This window comes from Idiotropiscis lumnitzeri, chromosome 3, assembly GCF_059441095.1.
Source record: "Idiotropiscis lumnitzeri isolate Australia: NSW breed Sydney's pygmy pipehorse chromosome 3, RoL_Ilum_1.0, whole genome shotgun sequence".
In the NCBI taxonomy this organism is placed as follows: Eukaryota; Metazoa; Chordata; class Actinopteri; order Syngnathiformes; family Syngnathidae; genus Idiotropiscis; species Idiotropiscis lumnitzeri.
In genome coordinates, this window is record NC_142393.1 from 31,590,735 (window position 1) to 31,616,151 (window position 25,417).

At 43.3% G+C, this 25,417-nt stretch overlaps 1 protein-coding gene across 2 annotated transcripts; it reads left to right on the forward strand.

The window, feature by feature from the left end:
• The first annotated feature begins 543 nt into the window (after positions 1-543).
• On the forward strand, positions 544-24,422 carry LOC148340918 (radixin). 2 transcript variants are annotated; one of them, XM_088289268.1, is made up of 15 exons: positions 544-749; positions 1,920-2,014; positions 15,953-16,036; positions 16,109-16,204; positions 16,286-16,408; positions 16,549-16,700; positions 20,288-20,380; positions 20,464-20,610; positions 20,751-20,847; positions 20,936-21,099; positions 21,309-21,439; positions 21,658-21,818; positions 22,411-22,503; positions 22,600-22,836; positions 22,920-24,422. In XM_088289268.1, the coding sequence occupies exons 2-15, from the start codon at positions 2,003-2,005 to the stop codon at positions 23,082-23,084; spliced, it is 1,755 nt and encodes a 584-aa protein (XP_088145394.1). In that variant the 5' UTR covers positions 544-749; positions 1,920-2,002; the 3' UTR covers positions 23,085-24,422. The 2 variants fall into 2 exon arrangements, with proteins under 2 accessions (XP_088145394.1, XP_088145395.1); XM_088289269.1 differs by having other exon boundaries at positions 20,288-20,371.
• The last annotated feature ends 995 nt before the right edge of the window (positions 24,423-25,417 follow it).

The window sequence follows — 25,417 nt, forward strand, 5'->3', positions numbered from 1 at the left end:
ATAGATAGATAGATAGATAGATAGATAGATAGATAGATAGATAGATAGATAGATAGATAGATAGATAGATAGATAGATAGATAGATAGATAGATAGATGGCATTTCAGTTTGTCCCTGAAGGCAACGGCATGATTGACTGATGGATCGAAGCTGTCAGCTACTTACTGAAGGGAAATAGTGACATCCAGCGGTTATAGGTGAATGTGCAGCCTGGAATCAACAAGTGGTTGGTTTGACTGAAATTTTGAGAACACTGTCTTATGGATTCGAAAATTGTGTAATTTAAACGCTTGTATCGAGAGGTCTGAGCAAAAGAGTTAGAGATTGCTCCTTGGCAAGATGATTTGTACCGTAGCCATAATGGAACAATTAACAACAACCTCATATTTAAACTTCCGTAGAGAATTTGGTGTTAAATGTTACTCTTTTTGTCTGAGTATGACGGCTATTGAATGTTAGCCGGATAGTCGTTAATCTGACGGACCGTCATTTATTAGTTTATTTTTTTCAAAGCTACTACCGGAAGCTGTTGACGTGTATTCCGGAAGCCTCGAGACTCTCAAATCGCCTTATGGTTGTTTATACATGAACGCTTTTCTATGTCTGTGGGAATTTGCTTGTGTAAACGCAACATACACACACGAGGAAGGAAGCGTTTCGGATTCTTTTCACCGATCGTAATTTTCCACGCAAAAAGACACCAGGCTTTTCTCTCATTTAGAAGACATACTACTCTCCCCCCACCCCGGTGAGTTGCTACTCAACGACGAGCCACTCAAGTTTGATGTAATCGCGGAAATCATTGTGGTCGACGTTTTTTTTTTTAAACAGCACGTTAGTTAGAGGAATTATAACAACGGGTACGTGTTTGTTTGTTTGTCCGGTTACAAAACGCCGTTTGGGTGACTGACATGTTCTCCTCTTGCTCTAAACTTCACGTGCACGCGCGGGCAGCCTTTGCTACCATTTGACTTGTCCCGTTATTTAGACTACACTCACTAGCTCGCAAATATTTGGGCTTTTCACGGTCAACCTGTGATTAATTGTACAATATGTGAATTTTAAGATCCTCACAGCAACCTTCTATTAACTTGTCGTCTACAAATGCGATGTTAAAAGTGTCCCTCGTGCTTCTTTAATGATTTTGTAGCGTTGTAGTTTTGAGCTATTGGATTTTGTTTGCATCAAGCGTTTAATGATGTTTTCTTCTGTTGGATTAAATAATGGCTGCGTTACTGTGGAACACAACTCTGAGAGGAAGACAGATATCCTAATTGCTGACGAGCAACAGGTGTGCTCTTCTGTGGTAGTTAACACAGAAGTCACGTTGATCCGCCACGCTGAAACATGCTCATGCTCAGTTAACTGCTACAGAAAATGACATGAGTCATTTAATGCTATGTGGACTCGCTTACACATGTGCTTTATGACGGTGGCCCTTGAAGTAGGAAACGGTAGTAACACAGGTTTGACTCATGTAGGTGAACATATGACTGCATGTCTGGTTATCATTGGGAAGTACAAATTGCATGACCTTAAAAATTGTGTGCGTGAATACTCAGAATTTTATTTGACGACAAGGCTGATCTAGTACGTCACAGAAAATCGTAGGAAACCCCCAAAACTGTACAAAAATGCCGCTGGCTGGCCTAGCATTGCATAATTGGTCTTTTGGAGACATTGCAGCGTTCATTGTATTAAGTGTTCATGACCTCACCTTTAATATTTTTATAGAAAAAAGGTGGAGCATACTTATACTGGTAAAATCATAGCTTAGCCATTTCAAATGAATAATAAGTGTTGCTCCGGGAGTGCACAGCCAATGTTATCATAAATTTTAACGTGAATAGCATTTTGTGAACACATTCCAGTTGTTTGAATACTCTGCTTCAACACAGTTTGTTTAATCCTGTCTCAGGTTCCGTGATAGAGGTCTTCTTGTCGTCCTCTGACAACAAACGTTATCTTCTCATCTGGTTTGTTTGAGGAGAGGAAGCAACAATGCCGAAACCGGTAAGATGATGAAAGAATGTGAGCAAGTAAAATTGAACACCTTTCCTGTCATTTTCTTTTACCCCAGTTATGTGAGACAGGTTTTTGTCCTTTTTTACTTCCTTTTTTTTTTTATATTACATTTGTCTGCATGTAACCAGTGTCCTGTGATTGGATGGTGATCATCCCGGGTGTACCCGGTTTCTTGCCCAAAGTCACTTGGGATAAGATGCGGCTGACTCACGATCCTCAAACTTAGAGGAGAGTTACTGTCGCAAAGATGGACTTTTAGATAGTTTTTTTAAAAAAAATGCTTGACGCCTCATTGGGGAAATCCAAAATAATTTGCACACTTTGCAAAGCCAAATTCAAAAACCATGTTCGTTGTACGTCTTCAACTGTTTTTCCTGTATATTACAGGAAAAGAATCCTATTCGAAGATCAAAGAAGGCTATTAGAACAGTCATTAATTATAGATTTTACTCAAGTAAAATATTGATTCCAAGCTTCGTAAAAAAATTTTAATTAAAAAACATGTTTAATTGTGATTAATTAGTTTTATTTATATATATATATATATATATGTATATATATATATATATGTGTGTGTGTGTGTGTGTGTGTATGTATTTGTTTTATTTCTGCAATTCCAGTTAAAAGGTGAATTTGACAATATATAAACAAATAATATTCAAAATAATATATATAAAGTTTTTAATCAGGTCTTGCATCTTAAAACAAATTCAAATTCACAAACTCTGAAAATTAGAATACTGTGAGAAGCTTCAGTTTTGTAGGTTCAAATAGTCAAATTCTAATCAAGCAAGTAATCCAAAATCTCTGCAAAAGGCTCATAAGCCTTTAAAAAAGTCTGCCTCAGTTTGGCCCGGAAGAGTTTAGACCTTGGAAAGACTGCTGTTCGGACAGTTGTGCAGAAAATACTCATTGGCTCCATCCACAAAGTGGGAAAAAATAAAAAGAGAAGGCAAAAGAAACTGGACCTTTTCGGAGTCCTATTCTCAAAGCACAATAATGGACAGTCAAGTGGAATTAAGAAGCATGGACTAAAATGGCGTACAAACCAGAGAGACGACTACATGCTGGAGAAAGTGGTCAGGAAAGGGCCATTCAAAAGTGTGGGGGAACGACATAAAGGAGCGAACGCATGCTGGAGTTGTTGCTTCAAGGGAAACCACACACAAGCGGATGCTGGACATGGACTTGAAATGTCTAATTACTGTTGTAAAACCTGTCCTCAATAGTAAACAGCACCAGAGATGCCCTTCGTGGGCAAGAGAAAAGAAGGACTGGTCTGTGGTCCAAAAAAAAAAAAAAGTCCCCTTCCACCTCCTTCCAAAAACAGATCTTTTCTTTTGTAATTGGTTTTGAGACAAAAAAGTGATCCAGGGAAAGTTGTCCTTTTTGCCACTTTGATTATGTTAAGGCTGCCGCTGTTAGAATTGTGATTGGAAGAATCATATGTGCGTCTGAGTGTTACTTCCGGCTGACACGCAACTGAATTTTCTGCTGTGGTGGTGACATGGAGTTTTACGTGGGTTTTGGGGGCGTTTACAGCCAAGTGTAACCTTTGAATCATTCACAGGTCTAATTAAAGAGACACTTGCCTGTGCTTAACAATGGCACTTATTTGCGGTGTCCCGATACATTTTCTACTTCCGATCCGATACCAATATTATGGCCTAGAGTAATGTCTGATTCCAATATCGTCCGATACAATGTGGGAAGGAATGATGCATGCTTCGATATATTTTTATAGTATGAATTGTTAGGAAAGACTTGATCAAATTATACTATTAAACAATAGAGGTGAGAATGTAATGAGAATACATGACCCTTTTATTCCAAACATGGGGTGCATCTGACTATTAAAGTACCTGTTAAAAAATGCAGTTAGTAATGTAATAAAAGTACCGTAATATTCATATTACTTGAATACATTTAATTATTTTTGGATTGCTCCCATACCAGATATGTTGAAATGAATTAAAACAATAAAAAACAAATCAATATCATGTCTATTTTTATATAGTTATCATTTTTTCCCCGTCTTATGGCTGTTTAATATGCGTGGTTTTGGAATGCTGAAGGAAGCCTGAGCACTCACAATTCAAATCCAAAGCACAAGAAATGTGAAGGAGACATACTGATGACCACTTATGCACCATGCAGCAGCGACAGACAGACAGATAACTTCATCTAGTGAGGAAAAGTAGAGTTAGGAGCTTCATAAAGGTTTTCAAACCTTTTCACATGACCAGGTTGTTAATTAGTCAAAGGGAGAAAAGAAAAAATGTCACTTCATAACTGACTATGCAATCTCTCTCTCTCTCCCTGACATTAAAACTGTAATTCAGAAAAAATAATCCACATTTTTACTAATATACCTGTAATCTGCAACAGTAATGGATACAAGTTTTTTTTTTTTGTATCCTGAATTCATAACGCCGGTAGATATATTTCCTTGCCCCCTTCCGCCCTCCTCGTGTACACGTCATGCCCACATGTCGTGCGCACTCGACGATGTCGCAAAGTGTCCCCACTGAGGAATGGTGCGTCGCGTGGACGATGGTGTCCACTGCACTGTGCGTTCTCTGTGCATGCATATCCTGCCGGTCGCGCAATCTCCTCCGGGATGGTAAAAGTGCTCGTCAACTTGTACTGTAATCCAATATCGATTAAGTCCACACTATTTTAATATCCGGTAGCGAAGGTGTAAATACAGTTAAAAGGGAGATGGCACGTCCTCACGCTCCTTCAGCCAACCCCTCGGGCAGCCAGCCTGAAGGCAGACCCACGGTCGTCGTGCTGGCTGACCACAGAGGCAAACCTGTGCTACAAATCTTATTTCAAGTGAATGACAGCAGTGCGTGTGATTTTTTTTTTTTTATTCATTATATTTCTTTTATTATTTTTTTTAAACTACAAACATCAATATTTTCTTTAACTAAATATGGTGACTGCCAGACCATCTTCACTAGCTCCTTTGCAGGAGTCCTTGTTTTGATCATGTGGGACATGCACGCTCGCTCTCGATGCTGAAAGCAATGAATATATGTTCGGACATCCATACAGCAACATCAAAGTTGACTGAAGATTTTGCCTTTATCAATGAGTACTGACATTGTGTTCATGTTTAAGTATATTCCTTGAACCTTTAGCAACTGTTAATATCCAAAATGTCATGTATCACTGATGTGTACAGTGTGTAGGTTTGTGCATTAAATTACTACAGACAGGTGTGTTAAAAAAAAACAAAAAAACTTGAGTTGCAAGCAGCTAACCGCGTCCACTCGTTGGTAGCAGGAGGAAGACGTAAGCTTCGCCATCAGAGGAAAGATAAACACTGAAAGGCAACGCGACTCACCTCTCATGGACGCACACTCGAGATTGGCACATATACAGCTCAGAGGAAAACACACGCGTCAATTCACGAACATCTATCGGCACACTTTAACTTCGTCGTAACTGCTCGGACGGGTCGCACTTTTCTCTCTCTCTCTCCCTCTCTCTCTCTCTCTCTCGCTTGACCGAGGCGCCAAAGCGATGAAGGACCCCGCCTAGCTGCGCGAACACTGCCTGCATAAAAATAAGGAAATATGAGTCTTTTGTACAGGCGCCCCCAAATGTATAACGTACATTTGAAACCAACAAAAGGCGATACTGTCCAAACCAGTTCAAGGAGGCTGCCCATCTACAGCCAGAAGGGCAGGCAGGATGACCAGTCGAGCAACTGGCCGGGTGTAGATGCTGTTCTTGATCTTCACATCTGCGGACCTCACGTGACCATCAGGACTGGGGTGAACTTTAATGATGCGCCCAGTAGGCCAAAGGGCCAGAGGAAGCTGGGGGTCTACCACCATGACCGCAGAGCCCTCGGCGACGTCGGCTGGAGTTGACTGCCACTTCTGTCGGGACTGGAGTCCAGGTAGGTAAAGCCGGATGAAGCGGGTCCAGAAATGATCAGCAAGAAGCTGGGCGTGCTTCCACCGGCGGCGGCTGAGTAGTTCCTCCTTGGGGTAGACGACTTGAGGTAGGGAACCGTCAGGCTGCCCCATCAGCAGACAGTTGGGCGTCACAGGATCAGGGTCACTGACGTCCGAGGGAACGTAGCCAAGGGGTTTAGAGTTGAGAATTCCTTCGACCTCGATGAGGACGGTGCGGAGGACCTCTTCTTGTAAGGGTTGCGCTCCAACGGTGGTGTATAGGGCCGTCTTAACAGAGCGAATCTCTCGCTCCCACGCACCTCCAAAGTGGGGAGAACCAGGTGGATTGAAGTGGAAATGGATCTTAAGGGGGCTTAGAAGTGTCTGGAGGGCTGGTGACATTGCTGCAAATGCCTCATACAGTTCTCTTTCTCCGCCTTTAAAGTTAGTCCCTTGGTCTGAGTATAGTTCGGCTGGGGTTCCTCTCCGAGCTATGAAGCGACGGAGGGCCATTAGGAAGGAGTCGGTGTCAATTGCTGACAGGAGGTCTAGGTGAACTGCTCGGACTGTGAGGCATTTAAACAGGATGCCCCATCTCTTCTCTAAGCGCCGCCCCACTTTGACACTGAATGGACCAAAGCAGTCGACTCCGGTGGAGTAGAACGCCGGTTTGTGGAGACAAAGCCGGGCTGCTGGTAGGTCAGCCATTTTGGGCACAGTCGGTTTGGCTCTCCAAAGTCGGCATTCTACACAGGTTCTCTGAAAGCGACGGATGGCTTCTCTGCCTCGCAGGATCCAGTACGTGCGGCGAATCTCAGCAAGGACACGTTCTGGGCCCGCATGTTTCAAGCGACAGTCAAAGTCCTGGATGAGAAGGCGGGTCACGGGATGTGATGTGTCAAGCACAAATGGGTGTAGGTTATCGTAGGCCAGATCCTCCGATCGTCGTAGGCGACCACCAACTCGGATGAGCTCTATAGTGTGATCGAACTCTGGAGACAGGTTAAGAAGACGACTACTGTGGGCGACAGGCTTACCTGCCTTGAGACGGCGGAGTTCTTCAGGGAAACTGTCTTGTTGGGCCCTCCTTAGAAGGAGTCTTTCAGCTTGGCCGTAGACCTCAGCGCTGATGCACACATTTTCTGTGGCCGCCCCATGAAGCGTCTGGGCGGTGGCTTGGACTAGATCCTTCCACGTGTTATATTGGAGCAAGTCTGTGTAGACTGGATCGGAGGCTAAACTTGTCATGCCACAGAACGTCTGCTTGCGGAGCTCAGTGGGATCTGGTGGATCGGCCGAGAGACCGATTGGATCTGTTGGCCACTGATCTGGGCTCATGAGGAGGAAGGGGGGACCTTGGCACCAACGATTGGGACGCACCAGGTCCTGCAGTGCCTTGCCACGGGTGATGTCATCCGCAGGGTTCTGCGGGGACTCAACATAGCGCCATCGGTGCTGAGAGGTAAGTTCGTGGATCTCGGCCACACGAGTGCCGACGAAGACTTTGAAGCGGCATGATTCTGATTGCAACCAAGTCAGCACAGTGGTCGAGTCAGTCCACATGACAGTCTCACTGATCTCCAGAGTGAGTTCTTCATCCAGGAGCTTGGCAATTTGAGCTCCTGTTAGTGCGCCGCACAGCTCCAGTCTTGGCATTGAGTGCAAGCGTCTTGGGGAAACCCTGGATCGAGCCATCACAAAGGCTAAGTGGGCTGAGCCATCATCTAGCACTGTCCTGAGGTAAGCCACTGCCCCATAAGCTTGCTCAGATGCATCGCAGAAGATGTCTAGCTCTCTTTTCTTTACTGGCGCATGAACTCTCTTTGGTAGGTATGGACGGGGGAAGTGCACTTCTGGCAGGAAACGCAGCTCTTCTTCCCAATCCTTCCACTGTTGAAGGAGGTCGGGAGGAAGCCGAGGGTCATCCCATTCTCTGGGCTTGTCCCATAGGTTCCTCACCAGCATCTTGGCTCGGGTGGTGAATGGCAGGATGAAGCCTAAAGGATCGTACTGGCTGGCGAGTACCTTGTAGATGTTGCGCATGGTGAGCTCACCATATTGCACTGGCCGGTGTTTGTAGCCCATCAAGTCACTGGAAAAGTGCCAACTGAGGCCAAGAATTGACTCAGGACTGTCGGTTTTGTCATGTGTGAGCCAGAGCTCTGTGCTGTGAGACCTAGCATCTTCTGGAAGGTGGTTAATGACTCTCGGTTCGTTACTGGCCCACTGACGCAGAACAAATCCCGCAGACGACAGCAGGGATCTGAGCTTGTCCACCAGGTCTCTTGCTGCTGTGGTGGAGGCAAGGCTTTGGAGGCAGTTGTCAACGTAAAAGCATCGTTCTATGGAGGTCCTTACCTCATCACCAGGCTGGCTGTGATCCCTTGCGTGGCGTTGCAGGGCAAATGCAGCACAGCAGCGGCTGCATGTGCTGCCAAACGGGAGTACTTGCAACTCGTATACCGACACCGGGTCCTCTGGCCGCAGGTCACGCCACACAAAGCGCAGGAGGGGGCGGTCCTCCAGCAGGAGACGAACTTGGTGGAACATAGACTTGATGTCTCCACTAACAGCCACAGGGTGCTCACGGAATCTGAGGAGGACCCCTAACAGCGATGCCCCTAAGGTGGGCCCAGGTAGGAGGTAATCATTCAAGTTCTGGCCTTTATGCTGGAATGAGCAGTTGAACACAAGTCGATGTTTTCCATTGTGGCTAACGAGTTGGTGGGGAATGTACCATGACTCGCCTCCTTGGTTCACATCTGGCTGGTTGATCTTGACAACCGATCCAGTTTGGATCAACTTCTCCATCTCTGCCCGGTACACCTTAGTCTTCTCTGGGTCCTTGTGGAGTCTCCTTTCTACTCCTCTCAAGGTGGGCATGACGGCATTGATAGTTGCGTGAAGTCGTGGCATATCTCTGCAACGCAGTAATGGGGTAGCATAGCGTAGTACACCATCGACTTCCACACATGTGGTTTTATCCTCCTACTGGCTGATGGCCATGTTATCCTGCTTTGTCTCTTTGAAGGGGTATGATGTCTGTCCGCCGCAGTCGCTCTACATGCTTTATCAAGTCGCTCACTTGAGGTGACACAGAGCCAAATAGGCACTGTTGAGGGTCGGTCGACAGGCAGATGACACTTGAGGGGCCTTGGAGGGTCCAGCCCAGCCGGGTGTGGACAGCAGCAGGACTGCCAGGAGGTCCCATGCGCACCGGCGCAGTGGGAGTGACAAGGTGTGGATGGTCGCTGCCGATGAGCAGCAGCGGTTTGACATCCTGGAAAGCCTGAAGGGGGACGCCTGACAGGTGACGGTATTTTCTCTGGAGCAATTCTATGGGATAAGTCTGGTCTGCTAAATCGATCGGACCTGCAGTGAAGGCGTTGCTGACACGATATTGAGTCCTTGGCCTAGCCCTGGGTGAAATCATGAAGGACGCGCGACTGCCCTGAACGTTTTGAATATCCGGTCTGATCGTACGTAGTGGCAGGCTTTCAGGGGGGCCTTGCAGGCCTAACTTCTGGGCGGCAATCGGCAGTAACATGGTTCTTTCTAACCCATCATCTAGCACAGCGTAGGTCTCGAGGGTGCGATTAGCATGGTGTAGGGACACAGGAACAACTTTAAGCAGGGTCCTTCCGCCCTCTGTGGGCCTGCCAAGGTATAACACTCTGGTAGGACTCTCACCACCATCTTGTGATGAAACGGCTGGAGTTGCTCCTTTTCTTTCCCCTGTGTTGATGTCATGCAAGATACGTAGGTGACGACCTTGGCACAGCGGACAAGACTTCTTTAGGTTGCATTGCGCGGCTCGATGGGAACGAGCACAGCGCCAACACCGCTTGTTGAACTTAATCCACTCAGTGAGCTGGTATTTGTTGAGTTGGCTGACGGCTCCACACTGGCGGAGGTGGTGTTCGAGGCTGTCACAGAATGCGCAACGTGGTGAAGGTTTGGCTTCGGCAGGGGAAGTACTTGGTGGCAGCGCCTCCTTTGGTGTGTTATCGGAGCCATGGAGCAGTGTTACTGGGCGCTGGGGTGGCCGTTTGTCATACTTGCAGATTTTCTCCTTGTCTTTGTTCTTGGTTGGGTTTAGCTGGCCATCTAGGTCTTGACACCAAGACTCATACTTGAGCCATTGGGCGAGGTCGTCAAGAGTGTAGCTATTGCCACGCCGAAACTCAGCTCGCTGCTCTGGTGGTAGCTTACTAATTAAGCGGGCAACGTGAGATCCGCACTGCAGCTCCACTTCTCCATCTGGGCCAAGCGTCTTCAGCATCCCTACCAATGCCTGGATTTGGAGGGAGAATCTTTCAAAGGCAGCGTAGTCTCCTCTTCGGACATCGGGTGAGTCCATCACTGAGGCAATCTTCTTCAAGGCTAACTGGTGGGGCTGGCCCAACTTTTCATTTAGAGCCGCCATGGTGTCTGTAAAGGGAGTCTGGGAGTGGAGGTAAGCATCAGCGATTAGTTTAGCTTCCTCCAACTTGAGGTGGTTTATCAGCACTTGATACCTTAACAGTTCAGAACTGTCGGCTGGTAACAAGTTCTCCAAGGCAATCTTAAGGTGAGCAAACTCACCAGGGTCTCTGTAATTGAGATCAGGAATGCTTGTGCTCTGATTCGAGGGCGAGGCATAAGTTGAGGACTGCTTGGGCATATAGACAGAAGATTGCAACGGTGGTGGGCAAGGAGTTTGCATAGAGTGGCTTGGTGGAAGGTGAAGAGGCACTTCATGAGGTGTGGAGGTCAACCTCGGTGTTGATGTAGCCCCACCGGGCCATGCAGGAGGCTGACTCAGGTTAGCCTGCTGGGCATGAGTTGAGTGATCTACTCTGGGTTGATTATGGGTAGGAGCCGACGAAGTCTCGTGCTTCGGCACTTGAAGTTCTCCCATTAATCGGCTGAGGCATTCACCTGTAGGTTGATTCATGTCCTCCCAGACACACGGTGGTGGCGGTATTGGCCAATCCTCATCCGCCTCTTCTGGTGGATTAAGATGATGTCTAGGGACTCTGCTGGATGGTTGGGGGACACATGTGGCCTGAACCAATTGCTGGATATTTGCACTGACTGCCTTTAACTCATGGAGGTCTGCCATCATGCGCTGCTTGGAACTGTTGGAGCAGGTGTCATTCCCGTTGGATTTTCTGTAACTCCATTCCGGAGACCAAGACTTCGTGGGTAGCAGGGCTCGAGGTATGGATAGAGTTAAAGGGATCACAAACCCCCCCAGGTTCCCTGTATGTACGCATCGGTTGGGCTAGCTGTTCCTCAGGCGTGTAGGATGCACTGTTATGCTGGAGAACGGCATCCCGCCTCGGCTGCGTACGGAAGGGGGTGGAACACTGGGAGAAAAGGGGTGTCATCTTGGCCACTCCCTTGGGGGTCGTCTGTCCATACCGTTGAGATCCAAGGCCATCTAGATTGGTCTCATAGTCTTCGTAGCGGAGGGGGGGGTGCCTGTGGCGGCGGGGTCGTGCACCATATGCTTCATACTGTGGAACATCCATCCTATCAGGCTCGAGTTTGATATACTATCCGGCTCAAAGGACCATCAATGTTGTGGAGGCTATGTCGATAGCAGTGTGTGTCAGTCTTGACTGTTAATCGGGTGATTCAGATTTTTTATCTTACCGGAGCTGGGGGCGCCGGCCAGAGCGCCACTTCGTGGCCAGGATGTTTGGAAGGGCAAATGGTGCAGGATGGCGGAATAAGGAGGAGGCAGGTGGCTGCTTTAAGCAATTTATCCAACAGTTTGGCAATTAACATCCAAATTCACAACAGTGTCAATTAAAGTCCATTACAATGTGTCCCTTTGGTTTGGTTTCCTGCCGTGGAGGCCACTAGGTGAAACGTCGAGTGGTTGGATGAGTCCTGTGTGTTTGGGTGTCCGTGGTTATGGATATATGTCAAAACAGGGCTGGCAATAAGGAATATCTATGGCCTGGAGATGTGTATGTGTGGTCTCTAAAACAGGGAGAAATAAACCAAAATCAGCAACTACACTTAGAAAGTTATATATGCTTATCCATTTGACATCAAGCAGGTGAACAAGCCGAAAAAACATACGCGAGCATACAACGTAGCGCCAGCTAATGCTAACCGCGTCCACTCGTTGGTAGCAGGAGGAAGACTTAAGCTTCGCAATCAGAGGAAAGATAAACACTGAAAGGCAACGCGACTCACCTCTCATGGACGCACACTCGAGATTGGCACATATACAGCTCAGAGGAAAACACACGGGTCAATTCACGAACGTCTATCGGCGGCACACTTTAACTTCGTCGTAACTGCTCGGACGGGTCGCACTTTTCTCTCTCTCTCTCTCTCCCTCTCTCTCTCTCTCTCTCTCTCGCTCGACCGCGGCGCCAAAGCGATGAAGGACCCCGCCTAGCTGCCCGAACACTGCCTGCATAAAAAATAAGGAAATATGAGTCTTTTGTACAACAACCATGCTGTGCTGAAAGTTCAAAGTGAGAAGCAAGGTTCGACAAATGACAACAGCCCATTAACGGAGGCAACACCATACGAGAGAACGTCTCAGAGGTGGACGCGATAGCCTAGCACATAGCGAAAGATTTAGCTCCTCTAGTTACAGTGGAGCGCACAGGATTTAAACGCCTCATGAAAGTAGCCGACAAGAGGTACGAAAATATTTGTCGCAAACCGTACTTCCCAATATAGACATTGGGTCGCGAGCTTAAACATGTCGAGCATTTTGCATCTACATCCGACTTGTGGTCGAGTCACAACATGGATCCCCGTTTGAGCCTGACAACAAGTGGCAACTGCGCACCAGAGTACTCGAGACGGCACATTTTCCCGATGATGCACACTTGTTTATTTGACTTGCATTGACATTTTTTTTTTCATTTTATTTAGCATTTTTTTATTTGGCATTATTTATCTTGTTTACAAGAGACCTTCACACAAATCTAGGGCTCTGCACATATCCTTTCAGCATCTTGGCGCACTCTATTTGCAGAAAACGATTTTGCGAGAGGTACCCTTTTTCTCCTGTTCTTTGTGACATTGTTCAAGTCATGCAAATCAAGCTATTTGGAATGTTTATACAAATGATTTTTGTACTTTTGTACTTTTTGATTGAAAGTAATGTGTACCAGTTGGTCAATAAAAAAAGCAGTTAATATGCATTTCCTGCATTTATTTTGATTTTAGTCCACGGGGGGAATTGATCGTGCGTTTATTGTTGGCGAGGTAACATTTCTCAATTTATCGTGGTATTGATTTGAGGTCATATCCCCCAGCCCTAATTTGAAGTATTAATTACATGTAGTTTTCTATAGGTGACAAATGACAATAACGTGATTGTAGAAAATGTGACATGATAAAATATCTATCGTTGTTGGTGATTTATATCGCCATTGCCCAGATAATATATTGGCAGTGAATGAGTTAAATATTGGATTAGTAGTAGTTCCTATATCCACCACTCTTAACAACACGAACAGCACGTTACTATAAATGAAAGAGTAGTTCGGTGTGGGTTTTACAAGCGCACACACGCACTTCCATGCAGTAGGTCAAATATGGAACAATCAATGATTTATACAACAAAAGCAAAGCATTCTTAAGTGATTGTTTAACCTCGTGGTTTCGGGTAGCTTTGATTTAAACGTGTTCTATCTGAGTTTTCCATGTTAAATATTCAATAATCATGACACCTTGAAATTTAGTCATTTAATATAATGCCTTTCGATCTCCATTCCTTGTAGAATGTTATCTCAACATCTACATTCCTGCAACTAAAAATCAGAATATATATTGCAGTGCAATTGCTGAAAAAAATATATTTGATACTGCTATTCAGCAGTACAATTCATCACTAATAATTTTGAAATCAGGGGAGTGAATCGATTATGTATTATAGTTTGTCTGTGTGTCTTGAATGTAATTGTCATTCCTTCATTTTGTGTTGATAAGGGGTTCATATTACAAGTATTTTTTAACTTCTCTCCGCCCCCCTTCATTTATTTAATATTGACTGCATGTAGACGTACTTACGACATTCATATTCTCTTCCATCATACATGTACAACTCCCTCTTCCTTGCTCTGTGGCCCGCCTCACACAGCCGTGGGGTTAATCAGGTAGGAAGACAGCTGCTGTAAACCCAGCAGATTAGTTTAGTAGCTCTACTGATTGAAGTGTGTCTGTGTCTAAAGGCTTCTTGAACGTCACTGTGGCAATGTGGCATGCAGTTAGCCTTTATACTCTCACATTGTGTTGAAAATGGGTTGCAGTTTCACTCCAATTCTGAGGGTGCTGCTTCGCCTGGTATTGGCTAGTACACCACATGGGGTACATTCGTCTGCCTTTTTTGGCCTATTCCAGTCCCCACTCTTGCCCTGTGTTGAAAGCAATTGTTGGTGTTTGAAGAGTATTATATGATATTCATAGTATTATAAGTATGCATCACACAAGAAGCTATTGCACGTCTAATTGCTTGTTTTAGCGTGAAACTGCGTGAAACCACAGATCTGTGATGCACCAATTTTAGTGCAGCCATGATAGATGTCAAATGTTTGTGGGGATAGCAGACAGTGAGATGTCGGAAAGATTCCTTGAAGACTGTTTGATTAGCTGTGCCATGTTATTGTCCTCCCCCAGCCCAATGTACAGGGCAGAAGAGGATTAACTGACCGTCTGGTCCACACGGGATTCCACCCAGCTTCACTCTGTCGTGTAACTTTGTTTTGGCTCTAACAGCCTACTGCAGATTGCTCAACACGAACGTTCACTTAGCATTGCAGTAGGGCTGGTTGACTGTACCTACAACTATCTAATCAATTCTCAAGTGTTATTGGTATGGAAATCAATTTGTCACGGCATTCACAAGCAATGGTATTGTACTCCCTGGTTTCTAGCATTGTTCTCATATATATATATATATATATATATACCGTATTTTCGCACCCAAATATATTTATTTGAGCCTTTATCTTGCCCCTTCCCAAACAAGGTAAAGAGGGAGGGGGAAGATAAAGGTTTAAGGAGAAGTAATGGGATTCGGCCTGGTACGGTATTATACATAGACTTTAGATTTTTCAGTGCATCGGGCGTCCGTTGGTTCCAGTTTCTTTGAATTGAGAGTCAGCTAAATTGTTAATATTCTTGATGAAAGAATATACACCTCACCGAACGCATGATTTATTACAAATGCGATGAGCTCACCAAGGTTTTTACTGCACCAAGGGACCTGACAAGTATGCAGCCAAGCACCACCCTTTCCACATCTGTTTTTGTTAATATTTGTTAAACTTTTAGCAACAGCAGTACAACAAGAAATTATATAGGCTGCGGGAGAGTGGTCCCGCTGAGGACTCCATCGTTCTGCTGGGGAACATCAATGGGTCCATAAGTGTATTTGCCGTTGTGCTATCGGTCTTGAGGCCACAGGTTTTGGACACTATGGTAAAGAGATGGACAGATCTGTGTTGCCTCAAATATTAGGGGAAGGTGCCAGCCTGATGTAGTAGACCGTAAATGCATTGTCAGGGTCCTCTGTCAGATGCAGTTTCAACTCTCGCATCTGGAGGAGGCGGGTGACATTTTCCATGCCTACATTGTTGAGGCAGCCAACTGAAACTGTGGCCATAAGGTGGTCTGTGCTATTCCTTGTAACTGCAAGAGGGATGTCATCAAGCTGAAGTACGAGTCCTATTGGTCAGCTGATGGGTACCGGCAGGCCAAGAAGAATGCGTGGCTTTGGTCACCGAGACAAAACTCGGATGTGAAAAGAGTTGAGTGAGGCCATAGAGAACAACTTTACGATGGCTTTGACAAAACTCTGGTTCACCATCCTGCATCTCAGGAGGAGGGGGAGCAATACACCATTAACTCTTTGTGCAATAGGGCTGAACGATTTGTTTTACGATCCTAATTGTAATTTTAGACTGCAGTCAAATGAAAGCAAAAGCAGCAGCTTTTTTTCCTTTTTACCACTCAAAAAGACAATTTAAAATCTCTGTGAAATGCGTCTTTTCAGATTAACGTTCGTGTGACCACTATGGATGCAGAGCTGGAGTTTGCCATTCAGCCAAACACCACTGGAAAACAGCTTTTTGATCAGGTCTGAAGAATCTTCTGTTTTCTCACACGTGATTGCAAGAGTTGGTTTGATATTATTCTTTCTGTTGTGAAGGTGGTGAAGACAGTGGGGTTACGGGAGGTCTGGTTTTTTGGCCTCCAGTATGTGGACAGTAAAGGTTACATCACTTGGCTCAAACTTAATAAAAAGGTCAGTCCCTCCCTGGTGTCAATATTCTATTTCTTTTTTTTTTCGTTTCCAACCCACATTCTTTACATCGTTGTTGTTCAGGTGACTCAGCAAGATGTAAAGAAAGAGAACCCACTGCAATTTAAGTTCCGAGCAAAGTTTTTCCCCGAGGACGTTTCGGAGGAGCTCATCCAGGAGATCACTCAAAGGCTCTTCTTCCTTCAGGTAAGCCTCAGCTTCTACACACTGTGCCTTTACTTCGCTTGGTCCACTCAATATTACAATGAGGGTGACAGAGTCTGACTCATCTGAGTTGAAAAACTGTCATAAAAGATGTGGTAAGTTGTATTTGTTGTCTATGCCAGGTGAAGGAGGCCATCCTGAACGATGAGAACTACTGTCCCCCTGAAACGGCAGTGTTACTCGCCTCGTACGCTGTACAGGCCAAATATGGAGACTACAGCAAGGATGTCCACAAGCCTGGATACCTCACACACGACCGACTTCTGCCTCAGAGGTTCACTATACTCACAGATGCAAAGTGTTCTGATTTGTGTGTATTTTCTTACAAGCAGTTTCCATTTGTTCCGCTTTTACGGATACGTTAAAAATGTTCCAGAGAGGAGTGTGCAAGTAGGTAGCCACACTTGACATTTAAGTACTCTGGTTTGTGATTGGCTGACAAGATTTGGTTTCTGCCAACTAGTCACAATAATGTTTTTAATGATGTTACCGCCCCTTACCCTGTGTTTAAAAAAAAAAAAAAAAAAAAAAGAAAAGAAAACTGCGGCTGGCTAGCTTGCAGGGATAAACACTGGGCACAGCTGATTCTATAAAAGTCACTGAAGCCCCTATCCCACTGAGCAGCAAACATTTGTGACAAAATGTGCACGTAATTCAACGTTCACCCGAATTACGGCAACAACTTTAATGATTTTTCTTGTTTCGAGGAAATTTTGAACATGTTTAAAATTCCCTTGCGTCAAGAAAGTACTGGCGAACATCTGACAACCGTTTGGCAAAGATAAAGTGTTCCTAAGACGGCTGGTCAATGGTAATGCATCCACTCCTAGACAGTATTAGTTACACTTGCATTGTCTGAATATTGCATGAAACTTAATGTATCGGTCTATCAACGGTACCGCTTTGGGCAAATAAGCATTTATACTGCACTGCTACTTTGCAGTTCTTTTTTAAAAAAAAAAGTAAATAATTATCAATATTGACTGATATGAACTACTTTGAGAAACATTTTTCATCCATATTGCCCAGCCCGACTAAGCACATGGCTTAAAAAAATAGGGGTGTGTTTTTTTTTTAAATCTTAATTAGCGATAGACCAATTATTTTAATTTTATTTTTATTTTTTTATTTTTTTTTTTGGGGGGGGGGGCGATCACGATTATTAGTAGTCATGGAGGACGATAACCGATATTTGAAGCCGATATTCATTTCTAGGGAGAAAAAGGGCTAAAATGGTGTCAACATTTTGAATAATAAAAACTCCAAAACTCAACATAGTTTAAATGCCTTTAACTCATTCACTGCCATTGGCGGATATGGAAGCCAAAAAGTACATTCCTTTTACCAAGGCTGGTAGAGAATGAGATTAGTACAAATTTACCGTATTTTCCGGACTATATGCTATTACTTTTTTCCTAGCTTTTGAACCGTGCTGCTAATAAAACGGTGCGTCTTTTCTGTTTATTTTTCTTTCGCCGTTACTGGAGCTCTATGGTTCCAAAAATATGCTCACTAAATCTCGATTTTTTAAAAAAAAAAAAATTATTTTATTTTTTTCTCTTCCTCCTCTCTTTTGGGTCTGTTCTGTTTTAATTACCAAAGTTGTTGCCGTGTTAAAAGCCACTGTTTTAAGAATCTGTTTATGTACCTTTATGTGCATTCACAGTACAAATTTGTTCTGTACATGCAGTAAACAACTAATTATTTAGTTGATCATCTTGTTTTTTTAGATCTAGATAAATTTGTTGTAGTAGACACACAGACATTAAAATGTAGGCGAAGCCTGTCGCTATACCTTCCTCTGCTCACGGGACCTCCCACGTAGTCCCTGTGACTTGAGGTAAAAAGCAAACAGGCATTTTACTGCTGATTGGCTGCACAAGTGACCAATCTCTGGGTGGGCAGTCTGCCTCTGCAGACAGGGCCACGAGCACAGCAAAGGGAGAGAGAGAAGTGCGCTGCAGTGAGCCAAAATAAACCAGCTTTTAATTTATCGGCCTTGAAATTTAAAATAAAGGCAGATGCCGATAATCTGCAAAAAAACAAATATCGGCCCCGATAATCATCCCATGCGATCACTAATCACTATCACTAATCTTAATAGTTACTATATTTACTTTTTTCATAGTTGCGTTCACCTCCTATTAAAGCTTAAATATTATGTTTAAAAAAAAAAAAAGAAAAAGAAAAAAATATTTGCAGATATCCTCCCATTTGAAATGCTTAAATATACTTTTCAGTCATATCGCCCAGCCCTGTTAATACTGTAACCAATCACACGCGAAACTGTCCGCAAAGAAAATTGTGGCATTATAATGCATACAGACATTCCTACTTTGTAACCTTAACTTTTGACTTTTAGTTGATGAAAACTCAAAAAGGTTTAAGTCTGTTTTAGTTAAAAATAGGCATACAAGGTTTTCACCTAATAGCATGGACTTTCTGATCGACAGCTAAAGATTATACATTACAAATAGATAAAGTGGTAACAGTGGAATCCATGCTCATTGCGCCAAAATAAGGCGAGAACCAAAACATTTTATTTGGCATTATTTCACTTAAAGCAACATAAATAAACAAAATAAAAACACTTTAACAACATAGACTTGTAGTTGACTTGTTCAAATACAGTAGCACAAGTACAAACTCCATCTAACGTGTGTCTTATTTACTTGTAACAGCTTGCGGTTATCAGAACCAAGTAGCCTACCAAGTGTCACTGTCACCATGGTCCGTCTAAGGAAAGCGTGTCAGTGTGTGTGAGCAGAGACGAAAGGCCACAGACATGTTCATGTTTTGTTGTGCTGGTGTGTGCGACGGTGTGTGCCCAACATTCTGTCTGTGGTGGTGGGCGTCCCCAAATATAGGTTAGGTTAGAAAGGTTGCACCAGCATTGTCATTTTTTTAAGGACAGATGACATGTACAATAGGGAGGGATATCATAAATTTGGATCGTCTGACGAACCACACGCTAACAATTTCGTGATGTCTCGTCAGTGAAGTGAAATTTCATGCACGTCACGTTTTCTTCATCAAAGAGTCATGTTTAGCTCATCATCGTCTCGTTATCATGGTGAAAAAAAAGCGGCGTTAACGAAATATTTTTAACATCGTCGTCATTGACGAAAACGACACTGATCCAAAGCTCTCCGCATGAGGCGAACCCCTTTCTTTAAGTGTGCACTGATCACGCTTTTTCGTCATCACATCTTGTTTCGACTGGGTTGTTTCCATAATGAAAGTTTCTCAGTCTGCACTTGAAAATGCCGTTTTGGGTCTTTTTCTTACTCACTAAGAAAAGTGAACTGGTCCCGGTGGGCCACCGTCTGTAGGTATGTGGCGGCCTGACACAACGGTACTGGGCCACCATTGATGTCGAACTCTGCAGAATTAATCCGTTATCACGTACGTCAGCCAAGAGGAGGTTAAAATTGTATTCATGTAAAGTATATTATGCCCAATGAATGTTTTCCAAAAATATATGGTCTTTTTTTTTTTTTTATCAATTTAGCTTTGCGTTAAGAACTACAATATTATATGTCAGACTAGAAATATAGTGCCATGATATCATACTGAATAAATCAAAACTGAAATAAAAATTAAAATCTGTGTATATTTTGTCACTCAAAACCATTAAAAAAGGCTAATATAATAAATGGTCAAAGAAAATGAGTGTTGTTCAAAGTTTTTTTGATGGCATCTGTTTGTTTTGGCTGGGACGCGAATGACAAAATATTCTGAATGTTCCTGTGAGGTGACGATACGGATTGGCATCTCTATATAATTTCTGAGTATGTCTCCCAACTCCCAAAAACAACTATTGTGTTTATTTTTTATTTTTAATTATGTGTATACATGCAGAGTGCTGGAGCAACACAAGCTGACCAAGGAGCAGTGGGAGGATCGGATCCAGACTTGGCATGAGGAACACAGAGGAATTCTCAGGTCTGTGAGGTGTGCTTTGGACAAGTTGTGTCATGTAAAATAAGAATCTACATTCAGAGTGTGGAGTTTATGATGGTGTTTTTTCTCACCAGAGAGGATTCTATGATGGAGTATTTAAAAATAGCCCAGGACCTGGAGATGTACGGAGTAAACTACTTTGAAATCAAAAACAAGAAGGGCACACAGCTCTGGCTGGGCGTAGATGCACTCGGCCTTAACATTTATGAGCATGAAGACAAGTATGTGATCAATCCTTGTTGTGTTAACTTTATGATTGTGGGGAGAAAATGTATCTAAGCCAATGTGACCATTGGTGAATCAAGAAGTCGCATTGTCAACAATATTACATCTTCCTGTCCTTAATGTGTTGCCCTTCCAGGTTGACACCAAAGATAGGCTTCCCCTGGAGTGAGATTCGAAACATCTCCTTTAACGACAAGAAGTTTGTTATCAAACCCATTGACAAGAAAGCACCTGTGAGTGTCAACGCGGTGAACACAATTTCAGCTTCAAGCACACAGAAGCAGGTCTTGTCAATGTGCTACTCTTCACTGTCGTCTGCAGGATTTTGTGTTTTACGCTCCGCGACTGCGTATCAATAAGCGCATCTTGGCATTGTGTATGGGTAACCATGAGCTGTACATGAGGAGGAGGAAGCCTGACACCATCGAGGTGCAGCAGATGAAGGCTCAGGCTCGGGAGGAGAAGCATCACAAGCAGATGGAGAGGTACTTCACAGTTTCCCTCAAAAAGGCTCGTGTGCAGAGCAAATACTCTCAAGTTGAGTAGCTGATGTTAACACGCTGTTCACCGTTTGGGGGACGTACCTTCGTCCTACTGACATTAGTCGCTAGACTCGATTGTAATTACAATAAAAGAACACCTGGTGCTTAATATGTGTCGATGCATTCATGCACTCCAAATTGAAATGTGTTAGGGCCCAGCTGGAGAACGAGAAGAAGAAACGAGAGGCTGCAGAGAAGGAGAAGGAAAGGATTGAGCGAGAGAAAGACGAACTCATGGAGAGACTAAGACAGATTGAAGAGCAAACCACAAAAGCCCAAAAAGGTATTACAGCATGGAATTTCCTGAGCAAGACCAAATTTCCCAAAACTGGCACTCTGTGTGCAATGTACTGAAAGTTTAATCGCAGAAGCTATGAAATATTGGAAGTGACATTTTACAACTGTTTTGAACTTGGTTGTCTGTGTCAAACTGATGTTTGGGTACGTTATGAAATTGGGAGGTTTTGCAAAGTGAAATCCTATCTTTGTGTGTGTTGTCAGAGCTTGAGGAGCAGACGCGCCGGGCCATGGAGCTGGAGCTAGAGCGCAAAAAGGCGCGAGAGGAAGCTGAAAGGTTGGACAAGGAGAGACGAGCAGCGGAGGAGGCCAAAGGCGAGCTGGCCAAACAGGCTGCAGACCAGCAGAAGAACCAGGAGCAACTGGTGTGTGTTTTATTAATTTGAAATGTTTTGGCTGGCAAATAGACGCCAAGATTATTGTCGTTAACGGGGGGGAAAAGTAAAAAATAAATAATACATTTTAAAAAATGGTTAACAAAACCCAAAATAAATAATAATTGCTTAAAAAAAAGAACCAATACTTTATCTTACTAATTATTGCAAAAATGTCCTCCGTTTTCATCTTTGTCAATTAATATCACTCAAGAGCTTTTGGTGTTCATTTAGATATATTTATTTTGGTATTGCTGTATATTTGTATAAACTATTTTTTTTTTATCTCTATCTCGACAAATTCTCCATACTTTATGTCAAACGAAACTAAAACGAATAATGAAGCTGATAAAAACTAGACTAAAATAAACCTTTTCTGAAAAATAAAACAAACAAATCTGATTATTGAGCCCTGAAAGTGACAAGAAACGACGAGAAACCTTGTAATTTTTAGGGATGCTTAAATTGTTACAAATAACTGAATTAAAAAAAAAAATTTAAAAAAAAGGCACGATGATGAAAAATCGAAAACTATTCTAACTTGATAGTCACCATGAAAGCGTTTTCTGTTGTTTGATTTCAGGCAGCAGAGTTGGCCGAGTTCACAGCCAAGATTGCCCTGCTGGAAGACGCCAAGAAGAAGAAAGAGGATGAAGCCACCGAATGGCAACATAAGGTGCTGCTCACCTCACATCACCTCAGTACGCACGAATGTTGCTGTTGACTGCACACTCTGTGACCTTACTCGCTCGCTCTGCTTCTCCTTCTTCAGGCGCTCTCAGCTCAGGAGGACCTAGAGAAGACCAAAGAGGAGCTCAAGACGGCCATAACCACATTGCCAACACCCATGAGCGGCCATGCGGAGAGCGAGCACGATGAGCAGGACGAGAACCACGCCGAGGCCAGCGCCGAGCTCTCCAACGAGGGTGTCTGCCAGCTGGATCTGCGTAGTGAGGAAGCTCGTATCACGGAAGCCCAGAAGAACGAGCGGGTCAAGAAACAGCTCCAGGTGTGTTTTGCTCACCTTTCTCTTAATCCAAAATGAGTTGAAGAATTTGAACTTATGTGTCCGATCCTCTCATGGGTCATCAGACTTTAAGTTCCGAGTTGGCCGAAGCCAGAGACGAAACCAAGAAGACTCAGAATGACGTCCTGCATGCTGAAAACGTGAAGGCGGGCCGAGACAAGTACAAAACGCTGCGTCAGATCCGGCAGGGCAACACCAAGCAGCGCATCGATGAGTTTGAGTCCATGTGAAAGGAAGACCCGACGTTCTCCAAAATGGCCGCGGGCTTTCTCATGGACAACTGATGCAGCAACCCTTTACATCCCCTCTCATCCCCCTCAACAAATGTGGACCTTTGATCTTGTCAGTCTGCCAAAGTTGTGCTCCTTGTGTGATGCCTACCATGTGTGGGAAAGGACACCGTCGCACCACTGAGGAACACACTGGGTTCTTTTCAGACCAATCCTTATAATGTTACGCATCTTTGATCGGATGTCTTCAATTCAATATGTTATTTCTGTTGTTCGCTCTGCTTTTGTTTCGTTTTATCGCTAACGTCTTGTTTTTAGCACACTGTCCACACTTCAAAGGGCAAACACCACAAGATTGTATCATGTTGAATTTAAAATTGTTGTGAAGTATTTTATTTGTTAACATTTCTAACTGGATTTCTAGAGTAGAGTCGGTTATTTTCAGATTTTGTTGGGAAAACAGACACCAGGCCTGTCCATTTCAGGTGTTGATGGATGAATGTAGCAAAGGTGTCAAAGGGAAACTTACACAGCAAGCTTCAAAGCTAGTCGGTCGTTGCATCTCAGTGTTTCGTGTGCAGCTCCCAAAGGTGTCCCAAGCGGTGGTCTCAGCAAGTGAAAATGAAGAACGTGAGACCTGAAAGAAATCAGTCTTCTCCCAAAAACATGGAGGGGGACCTCCAACTCAGCTTGAAAGAAGCCCCAAGTACTGTAATTTGCAACATTTACAGCGGGGGTTGATATTTGTATTTGTACCATGCGTAAGCTTAGTGGGTACCTGTTACAATAAGAAGTGTTAAACATACTTTGTGTGAGTTCATTCAAGGTAAACATCCTATGTGCAGAGACAACATACTGTGGACATGTTTGAAATCAACATGATGTTAAAACTGTTTTGTTTTAACAGTACAACGTTGTGGTACTGTATTTTGCAAACACACAGTTTATGCTATACTTGACAGCTGGTGCAAGTTGAGTTTTGTTTTGTTTTTTCAATAATTGAGGTATATTGAAAGCACTTGCCCTGCCCTTTGTGTTTAAAGTGTTTGCCATAGCAGGAAAAAAATAATAGCATGTGCTTCCAGACCATTTTAAGTTGCATTCACAAAGCCTAAACCTGCCAGTTGTTTCCATGGGAAAAGGGGCACTTTTTAAGTTGACTTGAGTTACTTGTTCTTGGCCTGCCCAGTGAAGCCAGCTTGTATATGATGTTCGGGCACCAGCTGTCACAGTGTGCCGTTATTTTTGTTACTCGTTTCTGAGTCAGTAAGTTAGGATTGATTGATGAATGGTTTGCAAAACTTTGCGTCAGATCACCAATAAAATATTTTAAATGTGTGCCCTTTACTTGCAATTATTCTGTTTTGAGCAATAGAAGTGGCAAAGTGGCCAGAGAGGGCTTAAGAGTAAAATGGGTCCTGTACCTAAACAGAGAAAGGTTTTTGCCAAGGAAATAGCGTTTGTTCCCTGAAGGTGTCTTAATTCTTTTTACTTTCTTCCCAAAACTTCTAGTAATATAAAAATATTCTTCTAACTCCTAGTTGGTTTCTCTAAGCTAATAAATACACAACCCTGAGCCTACTGTATTATGTTACAGGTTGAAATGCTCACTACTGAAATGGCATTAAATAAAGGTTGTTAAAGCCTTTTTTAATTGAATGCCTTGTTTTTAAATCCAAGAAATGCTAAGGTTTAAACCCAAATTCATATTTGTATTGGAATTGGTCCACCAAAAATGTTTCTAGCCAATAAGATGACTTGCTGTGCTGTTATGTTTCTAAATTTAAGTAATCAAAATTGCTCAATACATTAGAAAAAAAAAAGGAAATCAATCCGAGACTCAATGTCACACTTTTTACACTTTGAGATATTGCTTTGGATAAATAATCATATAAAAACAAAATGTGAAACAAATGAAAGTCTCAGATTCATAATTTGTATTAATGATCATTTGTATTCATTTTCACATTATTTTTCAGTACGGAATGAAGAGCAATCAAATAGAGAGTAGAAACGTGACATGTTGCCCCAAAAGCGGGTAAATTTTCTCAATGTATCAGTAAGATGTCACGCTGGATTTTGCAACTAATAAAAAGGACAATAATTGCTGCCCTCTTTTTATTTTTTGAAAGTGAATATTTAATTTGCCCAAAGAGAACGGTCCATCTTTTTTAATCATTACGTTTGAAAACATATTTAATGTTTAAAAATAGAAAAATGACATTTGATTTCAATTTTAATATCGAAAAAAATTTAAATGCAGCTTGAAAATGTTTATAAATCAACTTGATCGTTGAACATAGCTATTGACCTAACTTTAATAGAAAATACCT

What these genes read in the sequence shown, in the direction of transcription:
- LOC148340918 (XM_088289268.1), top strand. An exon ending in CCACCGAATGGCAACATAAG is followed by an intron (nt 22,504 to 22,599) that starts GTGCTGCTCACC and finishes CTCCTTCTTCAG; the next exon opens with GCGCTCTCAGCTCAGGAGGA. An exon ending in GGGTCAAGAAACAGCTCCAG is followed by an intron (nt 22,837 to 22,919) that starts GTGTGTTTTGCT and finishes ATGGGTCATCAG; the next exon opens with ACTTTAAGTTCCGAGTTGGC.